We start from the raw sequence: 19,602 nt of genomic DNA on the forward strand, positions 1-19,602 counted from the left end.
TTTTTCCCACTTATAATGGGCCAGTGACTGCTGAATATGCTCTGTGATAACCAAGAAGTGTGGCTGACTGGCAAAGAAGCAGGATGGAGACCTGAGTGTGTTATGAACTAGGATATCCCACTTTTCAAACATCATATACTGATGCTTTCTCCTAATTGCTGTTGGACCTTCTGCAAAGCATCCAGTTGTGGGACAAAACTCTTTCCACTCTTTCCTACCTGTGGCAAACTCCAATTGCGTCTGAGATGATACTGTCACCCTGATTCAAGATGTTTGAGTAGGTCATCACACTTGAGCCATTGAGAAGGACACTACTTAGATGCAAAGGTCTGCAAAGATGCAAAGTTGTAGTATCAGGGTCTAAGCTACTGACGTCATAAATCACTGGGCACTAAGCCTGTATTTTAGATTAGTCCCTTGTGCCTAGATCATAAACCACGTTGAGTGCCTCATTCTGCAGTCATCCAGGGTTAGTTAGATGGATGCCCTACAAATGAATGGGTGAATTACTAAGCTAAACCCTTGTTTGCAACGGGAAAATTAGCTTCTCAAGTGAAGAGAACGGTTCACTCAGCCTTGCGGTGTGCCGCGGCGAGCTATGCCCTGCCCGTGGGATTCAAGACAAATGTGCAGCAAATGAAACCCAAGCTGCACCTCCCCAGCTCTCTTCTTGCCCCGGGTCCGTATCGCTGTGCTCAGCTGTCAGAATCACTGCGGAGTGACTCAGACCACCCACGCCGACAGGAAGCACCCTGGGCAGCTCAGCACTGAACCTGTCAGCTGGGATCGTTGTGAAGGGCATCAAGCTGAAATGTGGAGGCAAGAGGCAGTTACACAGGCTTATTTACCTGTTTTTCTAAATTTGATTTGAGAGGGGGAGGGAAGGGAAACAATGCAGCAAGTGCAGAGGAAGCTTTTTTCTTTTTTTTTTTCTCCTGAATTGCAGAATGAGTGGGATGTAAGAAAAGGTACGATATTAAGAAGAGAGAAATCTGACTGCTGTTTCAGAATTTAGAGTCTTAATTTTCACACTGATTTACTGGGGCAAGCTCCCACTGGTATCAGTGGCTATCTACTCAACCAGGAATGGAGCAGCTGAATAAGAAACTGTAGACTGAGCTTACTGTGGCACTTGGGTACCCCCATCCAGATGATGGTGGGGTTTCATGCAGAAGCAGACACGGACAGATTACGTGTCTGTGTGTGAATATTCACTACATGCAGGTTTGTTACGCCAGCATGCTCCTATTTTTAAGCATGAGTGACACCCTTAAGACAACAGAGGAAGCATCTGATCAAGCAGAGACTCTTGGCTCCAGGTCTGCCATTTGCTAGGCTGTACCCTAATCACAGGCCATCCTTGCCTTTTGTATCCACATAGAGTTTTTTCTACAAATTTCCATCAAAAGGGTTAACATGTACCCTTTCTGAAGGAAACATGTAGTCTGTCCCACTCCCCATGCAGCAAATCATGTATTCTCTTTGGATTCCCTTATGAAGCAGTTGGTGAGGCACCAAGCACGAGGGATAGCGTTTGGAACGATCTTAGGATGTGTTTTGCAGTATGATATGCCACAGGTAAAGGAGTTTTTGATTATAACTATCCCACTTCAATTTTGGAATGGCTGTGTCAAAGCTGCTGGGATTTCCTTTTGCTCTGTTTTCTTACACCAGGGAGCCTGAAGCCTTGAAGAGACCTCACCCACTGCCCGCTGCACCCTCCCCTTGTTTAAGTCTAGGTAAATTAGTAGAAATAGTGAGATTTACTGTTTTGTAAAAATCTCCTGTATTTTCATATTGGAAATAGAACAATAACAGTAAAGGAAAACAACAATAACAACAATAATGATACAAATCACTCTCACCACATGGTGAATTGTACCTTCCTAAGCTCCCCACGAATACTGGCCCCTCCAGCTAACCTCATTTATATGTTGAGCATGATGGCTATAGTACATAATATTCCATTGGTCAGTCCATCATGGGAAGCTGAAAAGAGTCCTTGAAAAATATCAACATCACCTGACAACAACTAAAACAATATGCATTATTGACATTCCTTTCCTATCAAAATCTGAAACACAGCAACCACTGGAAAGAAAATTAACTGTCCCAGCTGAAACCAAGGCAACCAGTAAAACAAGAGGCAGTGTGATGGCTAATGGGAACACTGAGATGGTGCCTCTAGTCGTGATTGATCTATTAACAGTAGGCACAAAGAATGACAAACATAAAAGAGGGAAAAGTTGGCAAGAGAAAAACAATCCAAGTTTCTCTCACTCATTCAGGCTCACTCACAGCCATCTCTGTCTTAGAGCCAGCCTGTGCTTAAGTGCCCCAGGAGTGTTACCTTTCAGTTCATGGATTTTACAAGGCCTCCGAGGGTTGTTCAGCTCTTTAAATGTAAATATAACCCAGGAGTGTTACCTTTCAGTTCATGTATTTTACAAGGCCTCAGAGGGTTGTTCAGCTCTTTAAATGTAAATATAGGTTCCGTCAGACTCGGTAATTTAGCAACACACTAATTTGAATCAGTTGCTTGATGATCCTGTTCCTCAGGATTCCCACTTCCAGCTGTCCCTGAGCCAGCACCTATATCACCATGTCTTCCCCACCACCTCAGGAGTGATCTACAACCCAAAGCAAATGTGTCTGTCTGTAGGAAGTGCTCTCATCATTTCCACTAGATGTCATGGACAGGGGAAATGATACTTTATACCCACTTCACTTCACTCCTCCCTATTCACAAACCCATGAGTTTGCTGAGGCCTCTCTCTGGCCCAGGAAGATGTATCCAGAGAAGAATGACTACTTGTAATTTTGCCTGGAAGGGTGACATATTGAGGCTTTGGTCTAAAAACTTGCTATAGTAGGATGTTTCCTGGCCCTAAATAAGGACTCAGGACTTTCTCAAATCAAGACTTTAAAAGACAATGAAACAGGTAGCTAGGACAGAGCTGGGAAATACAAGGCAAAAAACCTTATTTGCTTTTCTTAGATAAAATGTCCTATTAATAAACAGCAATGGAATTTTTCTTGAAGAATTGTGCTACAGTAGTTCTGAACTAATTGACAGTGTCAGCAGCCGCAGTGTGGACACTGCAAGAAAATTCAAGGCAGCCAGGGTAGGAATGATGGTTTCATAGATTCTGACTTTTGCACAAGGTTGTATTTCAACAGATATTAGTTATGAAAGTGAAACATCTAACTAGACCCAGAAAAATCATGTACGTGACCGATGTAACATAGAGCAAGCATTTGGTTCATTACCTTGATGTAACATGGAGCAAGCATCAAGACCAGGCATTTAGTTTTAAGGTAAAAGTCAAATATAAATCTTAAAAAGCCCAGTCACGTAAGAGGATAAAACCCGGAGTCTACAAGTCAGGCAGACTTCCATTAACTTTGGTGGCATTTTACAGATACCTGTAGTGTAGGAGGAAGAGGCCAACACTTCATCATGGCAAATAAACTCTAAGTTTTCCTTTGGGGAGAGCTTTTGTGGCTCATTTCTTCAGTGAGCTGAACTCTGAACCTGATTTCAGTCAGCAGACTCTGCTGAACTTCTTTCTTGTCAGTCAATAGCGTGTCTGCACTTAGTTTTGATTTGCACCAGTGAAATTTCTGATGACTGTTTGTTTTACTATTATTAACTGGTATATATTTGTAGTTTTTAGCCGACACTCTTCAGCAGAGACCCTCTTAATGTTCCTGATTGATCAGAAAGTTTTGCTTAAGGAATTCTGAAACATAAATTGTCTTTGTTAACATGTGTCAAATTTGTCATTAGTTCTTCCTGTTTCTAAAACTGTCCAATGACTTTTGACCCAGCCCGATATACGAGATCACATACATTCCCAAAGTAGGTAGCATATACAGCAATTTCCTCATCCAGCTGGTAGCAAGCTTGCAACATGTGTAACTAGCCTGCAGTGATAGGAGTTGGCAAGAAATTCATGTTTAGAGTAGCAATAAATATTGCTAATGAAACAAACTTTATGAAATTGGCTCCAAAACCAGCTGAATGATGCATGTGAATGTGTGAAATTTATACCACTACTGACTGTTTCCTTGAGTAGAAGCTGACATCAGCAATGACTTTCAGATTGTTATTTCATTTGGTCTTCCCTTCTCCAGTCTAACCCCTCTAAGAGTCCAAGGTTCATGTGGCAATTAATTGAAAACATTTTTTCTCAAAGAGAAATAATAATAAAGGGTTTCATCATCCAACTTCTGTTAAAAATCAATGGGAAAACTCCCTTTTGAATTTTGAGAAGAAAATTGTTAGATCCAATGTCTGTAGCTACCGACTACCATAAGGATTAATCTTACGTGTTTGGAAGAATTTCCCCTAAAGCAGGAAAAGCCATCAAAAAGGCAATGTGTGAGGCAGCAAAAGGAAAAAAAGAAGAAGAAAAGAATCATTGAAGAGAAACCTGCATTTTTCTATAATCTCTATAATGAGGATGGATTTGAAAATGCTAACTCAGCCTGTTCTGTAGGCTTGTTGCATACATTTATTACCAAAGAGTAGTAAATTGCACCTTTTCCTTAGTTTCTCAGCCAGGCTTGGCTGTATATTGAAACGTTTCTTCTTAGGACTTAGAAAGTCACTTAGCACAGGAGTGATTCTTCCATTGTTTACTTCCAGTGACACATGATAAAGAAGTAAGAAAAAAAGCAACAGAATCATAAACAATTACCTTATCTTAGTTTAAGTTTTGATGTAAAAGATACTAGGGTTACTCAAACTAGTCAGTGTGTAAATTTGGTAGAACCTGAGTGATATTCACTGCGGAAGGTTTTATGCCAGGGACTGATTCTGTATCCCTTATGCAAGAACACTAACTAGCACTCTCCAGATCCACAATTCAAAAGCCTTGATCTGTACTCTTAATCATAATTTGGAGGCCAGAGCTAGTTAGGGGGACAGCATGTGTTCTTTCTTTCTTTGCAGAGGTTGGATTCTGTTCAGGCTCTGTGAGTAGAGGAACAGCTTTTGTGAAAAGTGGACTTCTGAGAAGCTCTGTGATCTGAGAGATTCCTCTAGCTGCTGTTTGTCTTTTATAGATTTTGTCTCTGGGCCCAGCCTAAGGCTGGATGAGACGTTGCTGGTGTGGCATCAGGTGTTGAGAGCCTCACGTGCTGGCTCTGAGGCCTTTGCCTCTTTCCTGCACAAGTCAGACAGTAAAGGTGACTTCTCCTGGGCACCAATAGTATGTGGTTTCGGTTTTTTCACCCGTCAAAAATAGCCACTAGAAGCACATCTAGTCTCTTACTTTGATGCCCTAGGAGAAGGCATTCTTTCCCATGTCCTTGACTTCCCCTTATACACAACCTTCCATCGTTTTGTTCACTAGCTTGTGCCATGAGGCTGGGTGATGTTCATCTCTGTTGTCTCCAGGCTGACCTATCAGGCAAGTAGGAAAGCTAGGAAAGAGGCTGGGTGTCCAGAGGTCTGACTCCAGGCGCAGGTCTTTTTAGCCTTTTGCCTCAAAGCACGGGAGAATAATCACCCAGGACAGGTAAGGCTCTTATGTGGGATCATAGAGTTGTTCAAAAACACTAGAGGAACATTGTATGGAGACCTTGTGGCAAAGGGTGAACATAAAAAGAGCATTCCAGGCTTGCCATCAAGAAATCCAGCCAGAAATAGGATATCTTGGCGTCAACTGTCCTCGATGAAACAGTCTTTGTGGGTGCCCTAAAAGTATTGTAAATGTTTCCACTGTGACTGGACTGGCACCCACAGAAATAGTTTGCCTCTGGGACCTGAACTGTGTGGCAAGGATTCTTCTCTTTTTAATCCACGCAGCTTTGTTTCTACTACTAATACTGACTGAACGAAACAAGGACCTTTAAATTGCTGAAGGTGTTCACAGAGTGCTTGTTTTGAATGATTGTTTGCTAGTTTACTTCACAAAACCTACATTGGTGTGTTTGGTTTTGTTTTTGGGGGTTTTTGCCTGCTTTTTGCATCATTCACACTTTCATAAAAAGGAGGACAGAAGATTGAAGAGATTTCAAGATGGCCACACAAATGCTTCTGGTGTAGAGTATGAAGACATATTTTCAGAATTGTCCAAAAGTTCTTTGAATACCTTGAACATTCTTTCATGAACTTGAAAAAAAAATTAACTGCATTTTCCCAGGCAATGAAAAAAAGGAGCTGCAAACAACATCAAAGCAAATGGTGTGTGGTTTATACTTAAAGCATTGCAAATATCTCCTTTCTGTTTTTTTTTCCTTTTTTTTTTTTTTTTAAGAGAATCCTCCCAGCTCGATTCCTGCTAAAATCACTTAAACCCAAATAAGGCGTGTTTTGGCGCTATGTATTTTTCTAAGCATTTCACAGTTTTTTGGGACATTACTCTAACATCTGTTTTTATTTCCTTGTTAATTCCTTTTCCTGACTCTGAACATAAAATATTCAGGAAAGTATGATTTCAAGGACAGAAAGTTTGTATGCTTCGAAAAAACTCCATCTTAGTCTATGTTAGGGTATACTCTGTATCTCGAGGCAAAACAATGACAATGACAATCAAAAGGCCATATATATAACACCAAGACTACACTTTACTGTGCAAATTTATTGTCACAGAAAAGAAAAGCAGCAACATCAGTCAGAAGGCTCGCAATCTGCACAGAAAAAAAAAAAAAAAGAGGCATGCAAGAGCGAATCCTGGAGAAAGCTGTTTTATCAGTTGCTTGCAGGCTGTGACAACAGTACCCGAGGAAATTATTTTAAAATAAACAGTTGTGCTATGTAAACCCTAGATTTTCACAAAAAGTGCATCAGATTACTCTCATAGTGGAGAGAGGACTTACACAGGGATTTGCCAAGAAAAGAATCCACAATAAATAGGGCCTGATACACACCAGCCCTTTTCTATACTACTATTTATTTAATTCTGAAATGCAAGTCAAAGTTAGATTTATTAGTTTAATCTTATTGGGATTACTGCCTTTGCATTTGGGCAGCATGCTTTTCGGCCTCTTTCCTCTTCTTTTACTCATCATTAATTTTCTGGGGTAATAAACCTCTCTCACTTCACTGAAGTTTTACTTTAACATAATGTAGCATTTTTACAAGGAAATGATCCAGTCTCATGAGTAACATTCACCACTGATGCCTCCTGCTTTCCATGGAAGACACAGCCTTTTATGCCATTTGCTAATTCCTCAGCAGTTTAGAGGGGGGAAAAAATATATATAACTCAGCCCTTTTCAGACTAATTGTACCCAAATGAGATTTATTTCTATGAGGCAGATCCTGAAGCCTCACTGGAAGAAGGAGGAGTTAAGGATACTCTGGCCACCGAAAAACTGAAGGAGGGTTGCTTGGAAGGACTTTGTTTTCCACTACATTATTCCAAGCATCTCTAGAGCACTGCGACTTGTCAGAAAAACACGGTGGCATCAGCATTGTGCTTTTGCAGGGTGACATTAGTTCCTTAGCTGGTCAGAAGGTAATTTGTTTGCATGAAGACAGGTCATCCTATGCCCTAGAAAAGAGGTGTAATTCACTCAGAAAACAATGTGGCCTTTTTCTTTATGTCATTATACTATGGGTGCTGAGCTGAACTCTGTGGGGCTAGTAGGCTAGGCCTGGGAACTAGATGATACAAAATGTGCCATTCACTTCAAAGTGAGAAGGTTTTGGTTGGTTGGTTGCTTGCTTGGGTTTTATCCTTTGTGGAAGAAGCTAGGCTTATTAGTTGTTTACCTGTTCTAGCAGGAATGGAGAACTCAGCTGGTGCTCCATTGCAATACTACTTGTTCTTTAGGACAAGTGGACTAGTCCTTTATTTCTCCCAAACTACTTTACACAAATTGCAAAGCCAGAAAAAAAAAAAAAAAAAGAAAAAAAAAAGTGACAATAGCATTCTCCTTTGCTAAGACTTAAAGAGGAAGTTTTATAACTTTTCCAGTTTTCCTCAGTTTTCCAAAAGAAGCTGGAAGAAACAGTGACGTCTTGGAGATTTTCTCCTCTTGCTTTCTTGTGTATCATTTTCCTTACAGGCAGAAGAACAGGGAAGAACAACACAGTTCTTAATCACGTATAAGTGCAGAATACACCCCAAACCCTTTGTCCTTTATTAAATGTATTATTTACTTTGGCTTGTGCTTGTGCTAGGCACTAGAAGCATAATTAGAAACATTCATAAAGCATAGTGACAAAGCTTTTTCTCTTTCATAGCCTTGTTTTGTGATATTTATTACTGGGACCAAACTGTGAAGGTGAGTTTTATGGGTTTTGTAACCCACAAAGCTCATCAGCAATTTGCTGTCAACTGCATTTACCACCACCCTTCAGAAAATATTAAAAAGCATTGCCTGTTTCTCTTCCAGTTATCCAGTTTGGCTTTGTCACACTCTTTGTTGCCTCCTTCCCTCTGGCACCTCTCTTTGCTCTTCTGAATAACATCATAGAAGTTCGGCTTGATGCAAAGAAGTTTGTTACTGAAGTGAGGAGGCCAGACACAGTAAGAGCAAAAGATATAGGTAAGTAACAAAAAAACATTGCAGTGAAGATAAAAATTCAAATTCAATAAGGAAGAAGAAAAATGATAGTAAATCCATTACTAAGTTCTGATTTTTACTTACAGGAATTTGGTATAACATTTTGAGCGGTATTGGAAAGCTTTCAGTTATCATTAACGTAAGTATTTGGTTACACCAGTTTCATGATCTTGGGAGCTTATATTGGTCCCTCCAACATAACTTGAAAGTGAAGTCTGATTTTCTCAATTGCTAATAATTGCAGTTCATTCTTGTGAAAGTGTAAAATAAGATTTAATTACAAATGAGACGACCATTCACTCATTCTCTCTGTCCTTGTGTTATGTAAAACAGGAAGACTAATCCATATGTGTATACATATGTATGCAGATACGTTATGTTTATTGTTCTACATGTATTCTTTAAGTAAGCTTTTCCTGAATGTGCTTTACGATAAACAAGGCTCATGCCCTAGGATTTTAATCATAATACTACCTAGTGGGTTTTTGACCCACAGATCATTGAATCACAGGATCATTTAGGTTGAAAAAGACCTTTAAGATGATCAAGTCCAACCATAAAATATGAAAGGTATCACGGCGCTTTAGAAAGGCAGATGGTTGTCCCTGCTGAAGGGGAAATTTGTGCAGAGGTGTTATGCAATTCATCTAGTACAACAGCTTCCAGCACAACAGCACTCTGTGGCAGTATGTAAGCTATCATTATAACTAGGAGAACTATAATGCCTCCAGAGAAGCAGTGGTGTTTGACTTGGGTGGAGCGTTGTTCACTTATGGCTCAGCAGTTTCCAGGATTTAAGTTAGGAAATCTGTGCAGCCCTGCACTTACCCAGAATTTTGCTGTCAGGCATGGATTTCAGGTTTCCAGCAGTGATCTGTGCTGGATAAGCAAAACTCTGCAACCTCTCAGTTTTAGCTGGATACACTTTATAGATTTATGATCCTTGATTATTTTCTGTGTCAAACTAACTCTTTTGTTTCCTGGGAATTCCATTAAAATATCGGTCGGCTACATTTTCTTGACATAAATGGAAATATGTGCATATCTGATTTTAAAAAATGCTGAATGCCCAGTCCTGCTTCACCATCTGAATAATATTGATGCAGAAGATCTATTTAGCAAAATGTAGTTTTAAGTGAACCTATTGAATTCCTGATGATATGCTCTGGGTACTTCTGTGTCTGATTCACTTCACAATTATAACAGTTTTATACCAGCATGAGATCCACCCATGTCAGTTACACTCAACTGGTTTATCTCAGATAACACTGTTAACTACACCAAATTACACTCCAAATTATACCAGCTAGCTATTACATCTTGCTGTAGTTTTTTAAAAACTAGCGATAAACCTCCTAATGGCTCCAGGGGTGGAAAGGGTTGGAGAAATAGTGTAGGAAATAATCCACATCCCTGAGTGCACACTGGAGAGACAGAACAGGTTACTTTGCGTTTATATATGTTCTGTACCAGATCTTGCCATTTCTCTCTCACTTCATTACTGCTCTAAACTTACTTGAACGTGAAAATTATAACTTGAATTAACTTAATCTGAAACACGTTAGACATAGATTCACGACGCTGTTGTTTGGTTGGGTTTTTCTCGTCTCTCAGGCTTTTGTAATCGCTGTCACATCTGATTTCATTCCACGCCTTATGTATCAATATGCATACAGTCAAAATGGAACCATGCATGGCTTCATCAATCACACGCTCTCATACTTCAATGTCAGTCATCTCAAGGCTGGAACACAACCAGAAAACTCCCCGTTTGCACAGGATGTTTTATTCTGCAGGTAAAGTACTGCTAATGACAGTTTGCATAGTCAAAGTAATTTCTTTGGGTCTTTTGTCAGACAGAATTTTTCCAAGCGCGAACTGATAAATATTTGTGTCTTTAAAAATGTGGTTTTACAAGTACAGCTTTCAGAGTATTCTCACCAAGCTATAAGGTTCTTAGAAGGGTTTTTCCAGTGAATTAAAAGGCAAAACAACTTAGGCAGACTTACTTAAAAAAAAGATAAAAATTCTTTCTTTATTGAAAGACATAACTTTCATTAAAAAAATTAGTCTGAAAATTACTAATTAGAATCACTAATTAGAACCAGGCTTTATTTTTCTTTATTAAGTTCAGTATTTACTTGATGAGATCTGAGTTTTCCGTTAGATTCTGCCCATCTTTAAAATCTTTAAAACCATTCCCCATCTACATGTCTTATATTTCAGATTCATCTTTTCAGAATGGGGAAACAAGGCTCGACTTCCTTTAAAATTTATCCAAAATATTTGGGTCTCAATTAGAACCAAGCTTTATTTTTCTTTATTAAGTTCAGTGTTTACTTGATGAGATCTGAGTTTTCAATTATATTCTGCCCATCTTTAAAATCTTTAAAACCATTCCCCATCTACATGTCTTATATTTCAGATTCATCTTTTCAGAATGGGGAAACAAGGCTCGACTTCCTTTAAAATTTATCCAAAATATTTGGGTCACCGCTCCCATAGTGCAGATATCTATGGCGTAGTTCCAGTTTGCATGAGAAATCACTAACTTGGTTCCAGAGCTCTCAAAGTAACCTTGCCTTTTTATAAAAAATGTGAAGAAATGCAAAGAGTTGTTTTAAGGCAGTACAACCCAAGTCTGCTCAAAACCGAGCTCCTCAGGTTGGTTCTATATTCAACAGCCTGCCCCACCTTCCTTTTGGACTCCCTTGAAATCACACTATGCTTAGTCCCTGCCAATGGCAAGAAATCATCACAAAATTTGCTCTTCCATTTTCTTTGGAAGGAGAGCCTTCATTTATATGCTTTTTACTACACAGAGGTCTTTAATTGGCCTCCCTTGTTTTGATGCATTATATATTTGCATATGTTTGCTGTCTTTTTCTGATGCTTGCCAAGGGTTTTGAATCTTGTACTCCTGATAGTTAAAATCTGAACCTCCCTTGGTTCTAAAACTAGTTTCCTCTCTGTCTGTCTCAACCTCCTTTGTCAAACTCAGTCTTCAGTCTCCTGCTTCCACTGTGCAGTTTTACTCGGAGATCAAGTTTTGACTAAGGTGCCAAAAGTGGGATTCTCAAAATCTGTCACAAATTCTCTCAGCATCGCTGTCAAAGCAAGGACACAAAATCATTTGCCAAGCTGAGCAGACTGATGAGACAAAACTTATAGGTGGCCTTCATATATCATATAGCATCATATTGGTCTTTTCTTGTAATGCTGGTTTATTGAATACTCAGATACCAGCAGAAAATACTATTAGTATTGTAGATATTGTAGGTATCGAGTACTGTTTTCTGGTTAGAGCTTCAGAGTTCTTCTTTCCTCTCATTCACCGAAATTCATTCTACTTGAGAAATCTGTATTAAAAATAAGGATAGATTCCTTCACTATTAGTTCAGATGATCCCTACATTTCTGCATATTTGGCATTCAGAGTTTTTTTAAAGAAATTTTATATACAGAGTAGATACAGATAACTAAGGCAGTTGCAAGTTTTTATAGGGTTCCGCTAAGTTATGATTATTATAACTCAGCAAGAGCAGCTCTCAGTGTAACATAGAAGGCTTGTAACTAAAGCTGGCTACTAAGACGTTTGTCTTCATGTTGAAGTTAGGGAAAGAAAAATATTTCAAATAAGTAAAACATTTTGATTTAAAAAAAAAAAAGCCTCAAAATTCAATTAATTTTAAATATTTTTTAAAACGCCTCAAAATTCAATTAATTTTAAATATTTTTTTATTTTCCCCTTCTGTAAATACATTGCTTTAGAAACAAGGACCCACTTAAAAGCAAAGAAAGAAATTAACTTTGTAATTATATTTCTAACTTAGGTGCTGTAAATTGCCCTTCAGAACAGTTAAATTCTTTTCACTGATTATTTAAGGGATGATATTCTAGTTCTGTTCGTGAAGTAGCCCAAAACCTTCCACTTGCTTCTAAATTACTGCACATGCCTAAATGTAGACTGCATACGTATCTCCCACAAAATCAGTGTCTATTTCCATTCTGATTTTCTTAGGGAATAAGAACTTTTTCTAAAATAGCTTGAGAAGGGGTAGATGGAAATTCTGCAATGATGCCTACAAATTCATACCTGTCTTAGACAATATATTACATATTGTAATGTAATCATTTTCAAGAAAGAAGTCTTGAAATTGGTATTACTCATTGTAGTCTGTGCATGTTTTTGTCCTGATCCTGTGCAAGCAAACTTCAATCATAATTAGGATCCCAGGGATTTTAAGCAGGGTGTTTATCTCACCCAACTAGAAGCCATAAAAAATACATATTTCTGTTCCTTCACTGGAAGCAGAGTAAGTGCAGGGAGAAATCTGGCCCTCTTGACTCAAGTGCTGCTTTTGGGATTGAGTTTGGGACATACCTACCATCTTACCTTGACTACAAGGGAGGCTATATTAGTGAACACATTAGACTCCTAACTTTTAAGCAGGTGAAGAGAGGCAATAAAACTCAGCCCATGTTTGACTTTGTACTAGCCTGAATGAGAAACAACTATGAGAACATTTCTGTTCCATTATCAGGAAAAAATTAGGAAAAGATGTCAGCATCCACATTCACTGTTTCTCATTTTCATCTGCCTCATTTGAATCTTATCAAAATCTCTGCTTTGGACAGAACTATCACTGTGATAAAGTATGGGCTATCTAGCTTGCGTCCCAAGAGACAAGCAACAAACTGTCCCTTAAGCTGGAAATAAAATCTGCTTTTCTGTTTCTGGCAAATACGTTGGGAACAAGCTGACCTCTCTTATTCTTAGATTTCTGTGACCTCTGGAGATAAATGTGGTTACAATAAGCCTGAATTTTGCTCCTTACGGGCATTGCCAGAGATTAAGGTATCTTAAAAATAACCATGACAAGCCAGAAACAACTCTCCCACCGAACATCCAGAATACATTCTTTGAATATTTTGAGCAGCATTTTCTACAAATCTGTGAACTCTTTGACATTGCTTCCAAATAAACATTGCTGTAATGCCGTTCAGACGCATAGCATTAGTTGTAATGATTTTTTTTCAGAGTGAAATTACATTTGTGTAGCTGAAAGCAAATGAAAAGCAAACCTTGTTAAGTTATGTGACATTTTTATTGGTTTAACCCTTTTAATCTTTATAATCTGGTATGATAATGGAGTACATGAAAGCATGCTGATTACACAGAAAAGAAGAAAGCAGCAGGTAGGGAGTCATTAAAGGAGCTTTTCCCTTAACACGAGTCTACTCCAATATTCAGCAAATATATAAAGTGTCTTTGTATGAATTAATTTTCTTAATGCCCTGGGATTCATCTCATCTACTCCCCTTTATCAGTGGTGGACTAAAACATTTTTCCCTGGACAATTCTTATATCATGTATGACCAATCTGATAGCCTTCTATGATGCCATAACCGGTTGGTTGGATGAGGGGAGGGCAGCAGATGTCATCTACCTTGACTTCAGCAAGGCTTTTGACACTGTCTCCCATAACATCCTCATTGGGAAACTGAGGCAGTATGGGCTGGATGAGGGGACAGTGAGGTGGATTGAGAACTGGCTGTGTGACAGGACCCAAAGGGTAATTATTAATGGAGCAGGTTCAAGTTGGAAGCCTGTAACCAGTGGAGTCCCCCAGGGGTCAATACTCGGACCCGTGCTGTTTAATATATTCATCAGTGACCTGGACGAGGGTGTGATTCGGCCACGTGTTCTGCAATTTATTGTCAAAGACCCAATGAAAAAGGAAATGAAACAGATCAGCTGATCCGGACTGATTCGCAATTCCACCTACATACACGTTTTGATTTTTTTTCTACCAGTCTTTCTTTCTTCCCGTGCAATATACTTGTTAAATATACTTGCATATTTCTTTTAGCTCTGTCTGCAGTTCAGTTTTGTCTAAGTCTTGCCCAGTCCTCTCCATCCATCCTCTCTTCCCCAACATATCTCTACTTTCATAGTGCGTTTTTCTTTTTTCCCCTCAGCACTTTTCTGTGCTCTATTCTTAAACTACTTTGTGTACTTCATATTGCTGTCCTTTTTCAGTGGAATTAAAGTTGTTTGCTATTTCTGAAACACTATAGTCTTTGCAACCACTGATCATTTGCTCTTCCTAGCATATCTGCTGTATCAAGTCTTTGAAGAATGAAATGAAGCAGTGAGGGAAAAATGGGCTCTTTAAAAAAAGAAACTACCTGTAGAATATAGTGGTTAGAAAGGGCCTGGATTATTGCACTTTGACGTCCCATGTGCTGTAAAATAATTAAAAAGGGAGGTGGGGAGGAGGCCCAGCTACCTTGTTTGTAGCTCTGACAACATCTCCCTCCACCATAAATCATTTTCTAGTGTTCTGCTGAATGTAGATTCAGGCATCAGAAGCAGTGTGATTTCCAGCTGAGCCAGGTGAAATTTCCATGGGATCTGATGTCCTGCAACACTTCCATAGTTTGTGACGCTCAGAGTACATTAAATGGAAAACCCGCCACAGTTGGTGACCCTTCCAGGGGAACCTGGGCTCTGTTTCAAGCCTGGGATTGATTTATGGTGCTAGGCAAAATCCACAACAAACTCAGTGGTTTTCCTTGGCTTTGATGTTCAAACAGACTAAATTCAATGGACCTGACTCCAGCCCTGGCTGCAGCCCTCGTACAGACTTGAGCAGCACGCAGAAGTCCACATAGTACAGAAAGGTACTAGAGGGGGAATCTCACAGAGCAAGATGGGACAGAGAGCTCAGCTGCTGTGCATGCCCCACTGAACAAAACAAACAATCTGGGATCTAGCCCAGCCCAGGTAGTGCTTCCCTAAATTAATACAGCCACCAAAAGAAAGTCATTCTCTCATTCTTTCCCTCCTTCCTCTCCCCACTGTGAGTTGTTCCTTGTGTCCTTTGTCTCCAGAAGGTGCAGCACAGATTTACACCCCTCATTCCAGACTGAATTTCTCAAGGGGGCGGGGAGATATGAGTGAGGAGTGTGTGGGTTGTAAATGTATAGTTTAACATGCAAAACCATGCGGATAGAACCTGAAGGTAACTTTGGTAAGCACACCTGCGAACCGAAGCTGACAGATTTTATATATGAACCTTCTCCATTATCCCCCAATGGAGACTTTTCCACAGTCTAATGAATCTTACTGTCAGGAAGGGTTTTCTGGTATTCAAAACAGATTTTCCCTTTCTTAATTTCATCCCATTACTCCTAGTCAAACACTGTGAACAGCACTAAATTATCCCTTTCAGTCCTAATTTGTGCACGGTTATCATGTCCAACTGTGGCTGTTACTTACCAAAGTGGAGCAATACATGTGCTCTTCTTTAATCTTTTCTGGTGAGTCAGTCTCCTCGGCCCCTGGATTGTTTTGTTTAACTGCTATCTTTTTTTTTCTTTTTTTTTTTTTTTTTTCCTCCTGGCCCCTGGATTGTTTTGTTTAACTGCTTTTTTTTTTTTTTTTTTTTTTTTTTTTTTTTCCTCCCTTTTTTTCCCCCTCTGAAGTCCGCACAGCTGAATGGCTGAATGCAGAATTCCAGGTATAGTTTTACCTGAGCTGTGCAGAGAAGGGCTAATGCTCCCCAGCACCATCGTGTCTTTTGTTTATAGATCCACAAGTCGTACTGTCACGCTGCCATATTTCAAACTTGTGCTGACTTGCTGGCCACTGTAAGCTCTGGGCTATTTTCATTCCATGTTCTTTCAAGCTCTATCCTTTCAAAGATCCTTCAATTGCTTTATTTTTAATTATTTTCCATTTCCCCAGATTATTCTCATTGTGTTTCCTGTCTCTATTTCTTATTGCTTTCTGTGTTTCCTGCTATTTGCAAAACTTTCCAATTTAGGAGCATCTGTGACTTTTATTAGCCTGTTGTTTACTTCCGAATGATTGATGGTAATACTAAAAGCATCAGTCTTTACACCAAACCACCAAGCTCTGTTTTATCCTGTCTAAGGCTAGACAGTTAATTTAGGAAGTGCCTTTTCCGTGGCTCCCCCTGTCGTTAATGCAAGGACAGGAACCACCGGAGTGTGAGTCAGATTTCATGTGGTCTGAATTATTCCCTAAATTAATCAAGGTTTAGGTGAGATGAATGCAGGCTTGTCTCCTTGAGTATGAAAATGCCCTGGAGTGTCTCTATGCTTTAATTTCAACACTCTATTCCCTGTACACTGAGATCAATTTAACATTAACCCCCCAAAAAAGCGCACATTGGTAAATCCTGGAAAATCTGGAAATTTCCGACATTAGAACAATGTTCTGATTTTGGTTACAACTGTGAAAACCAGACTAAGCTTGCTAAATTCAATGGAGATAGTCCAGCTCTAATTCTGGAGTTGTATTTCATAATAAGGGTTGAAGTAAGAACATCTGGAGGATTCAATTCCTTGGATTTCATGATTGGAAAATCGTGTTAGTCAAAGCAACTGGTGCAGGAAGAGAGATTGCTGAAACTGTGTGATAACTGAGCTGTCTTCGTCGACAGGTTCAAAGACTACAGAGAACCACCTTGGTCCCAAAATCAGTATGAGTTTTCTAAACAGTACTGGGCGGTCTTATCTGCTCGCTTGGCTTTTGTTATTCTATTTCAGGTAAGTCTGTTGAGTTGCTGTAATTTCAGTCACGGAAATGTCATAATAAATGAATTGAAATGCAAGTGCCAAAGAAGCCCATCTCCAGTAGGGATTTTCTGTTTGCAAATACCTAGCCTGAGGTGCTTACACCCACCCTGCTGAGGTGTCAGGGGGCTGAACTTCAGCAGAGGTTTCCTCTTGCTTCATGGAAGGGAAGACCCACAGACTGCATTAACCCCCGGCACTAACGGTGATCCCCAGAACACCCCAGGGGTATTCAAGGCTCTTGAACACTTCAGTTAAGTGGAGTCTGTCAGCTTTTATATTCTCTCAGGGGCACTACTGGTAAAAAGCACACAAATGCTATGTAGGCTTGTGAAATGCTGTTCTTTACCCAAACCAGAAGTAATAAATCCTCCAACGTCTTTTGCTACTTTCTACAAGTAAATGGAGTAAATTCTACCTAGCGTGGAGATTTCATTGGCAAGGGATTTGCCATCATGGCTTGCCTTCCGAATGGCAGAAGCCTCTGCTCTCCTCCATGATCTGGAGTCCCTCCAGAGTCAAATCGGGTCCCCACCTCATATTGCAGTTTTCCCATCCTTTCTCTTCACCTGCCAAACATTTCTTAAGCGTGACTGTGAATCTTGCCTGGTTTATATTGCCCTTTTCTGCTTCTCGGCTTTGTCTTCAGTAATTTTCCACCGCTGGCTCTAAAACATTGGAAACCAACTGGTTATTCTGGGCTTCAAATAGCCTGTCTGTTCCGCCAGAGAACGTTCCCTGATTAATTAGCTCCATTGCCTCAGATGGGGATGGAGGGCTCATTTTAGTAGCCTTGTCAGAAAACGTTCTCACACATTGTGAGGCGTTACACAACACAGCAGTTTTCAAAGCATTATCATGATAATATAAACCCCAATGAATAATTTATCTATAAAGGTTACAAACAAGCAAAACGTTTTGCCCAGTCTGCTTCCTGTCTCCGTGTTACGAGCATCACCTGTAATGAACTTGACACTTGGTGTTCAGGGTTGTGGTTTGTACGCTGCGTTAGCGTAAAAAAATCCTGCTTGTCAGCAGACAGAAGTATTGGAGGACAAAATGACCATGAAAGTTGTCTGCTGTCTGCTCAGGCCACATTGGAAACACATGGGTTTGATTGTGTTGGAGGGTGCTTTCACAGAATCACAGAATCTTCTAGGTTGGAAGGGACCTTAAAGATCATCTTGTCCAACCATCAACCTCACTGACAAAAATAGACACTCTCTCAACAAACAAGGAGCATCATCACTAAACTATACCTCCCAGCACTCCATCAACCCGTCTTTTGAACACCTCCAGGGAAGGTGCCTCAACCACCTCCCTGGGCAGCCCATTCCAATGCCTGAGAACCCTTTTGGTGAAAAAATTTTTCCTAATATCCAGCCTGAACCTCCCCTGGTGTAACTTGAGGCCATTTCCTCTCGTCCTGTCGCCTGTGACTTGAGAGAAGAGACCGACCCCCACCTCTCCACAACCTCCTTTCAGGGAGTTGTAGAGAGCAATAAGGTCTCGCCTCAGCATTCTCCTCTCCAGGCCGAATAACCCCAGCTCCCTCAGCCTCTCCTCATAAGACTTTTGCTCCAGACCCCTCAATGTTGATCATCAGTGATGTTGCCCCTATAGTAGCAGATTCTGAACTCGTTCTTGATGAACTTGATGTTGAGAACTGAGCACCTTTGGATGCCTGTAAAGAATAAGGCTGGTTTAGCTACTTAGGCCATGAATCATTTGGTGCACCCAAGTCCTTTCCTGTTTCAAACCTAACTGAAGAGTGTGTTCAATTCAGCCCCTCAACTGAGGGGGAGTTGTGCACAAACGTGAGCTGCTTTTTGAACTAAGGCCTTATTCAACTGCTTAACACTACATGCTGTCAGCAAAATGGCCTCATAGCTATAGCAAAGGTTCGGGTTTGCTCCAGTGTGAGTATTTTGGATTTTTCGTTCTTGCTTCACGTCTGTTGCTGTGTTTGCAGAACTTGGTGATGTTCCTCAGTGTTCTGGTTGACTGGATGATTCCCGACATCCCCAAGGACATCAGCGAACAGATCAAAAAGGAGAAGAGCGTGCTTGTTGACTTCTTCCTGAAGGAAGAGCATGAAAAACTGAAGCTGATTGAAAGCTTTATCGCGCGCGACAAGCAGAAACACAAAAGTGGGACCAAAGGCGAAAGGATCCGGGCTGCCAGCTTCTGCCAGTTCAACCGAAGCCAGAAAGGCAGCTTTACCTCCTTCAGCTCACAGCACACAGAAGTGTGACTCCTTAGGGAAGGGTAACAGACTGTGCTTACCTCCGCAATACCTGCTTACTGTGTGACCTTATTCTGAATCTGGAGCGAGGGAGGGAGAGACAGTCCAGGAACAAGAAGGAGGCACCTTAGAAACTCCATGTGCAAAGGTCTCCGTTACATTTTATACGCTACCTGGGCTGCAGCATTTTTGGACTTTATCAGTCCAAGATAAGGGCTATATTGTGGT

At 40.3% G+C, this 19,602-nt stretch overlaps 1 protein-coding gene across 1 annotated transcript in view; it reads left to right on the plus strand.

The window, feature by feature from the left end:
* The window catches only part of ANO2 (anoctamin 2, calcium activated chloride channel), a 230,002-nt gene extending 210,619 nt beyond the window's left edge, over positions 1 to 19,383 (plus strand). Inside the window, exons 22-26 of the mRNA XM_014938394.1 lie at positions 8,353 to 8,505; positions 8,610 to 8,662; positions 10,138 to 10,319; positions 16,997 to 17,102; positions 19,102 to 19,383. Coding sequence (XP_014793880.1) covers positions 8,353 to 8,505; positions 8,610 to 8,662; positions 10,138 to 10,319; positions 16,997 to 17,102; positions 19,102 to 19,383 — 776 coding nt within the window. The remainder of the gene's footprint in view (positions 1 to 8,352; positions 8,506 to 8,609; positions 8,663 to 10,137; positions 10,320 to 16,996; positions 17,103 to 19,101) is intronic.
* The last annotated feature ends 219 nt before the right edge of the window (positions 19,384 to 19,602 follow it).

This window comes from Calidris pugnax, unplaced genomic scaffold, assembly GCF_001431845.1.
Source record: "Calidris pugnax isolate Ruff unplaced genomic scaffold, ASM143184v1 scaffold47, whole genome shotgun sequence".
Taxonomy (NCBI): Eukaryota; Metazoa; Chordata; class Aves; order Charadriiformes; family Scolopacidae; genus Calidris; species Calidris pugnax.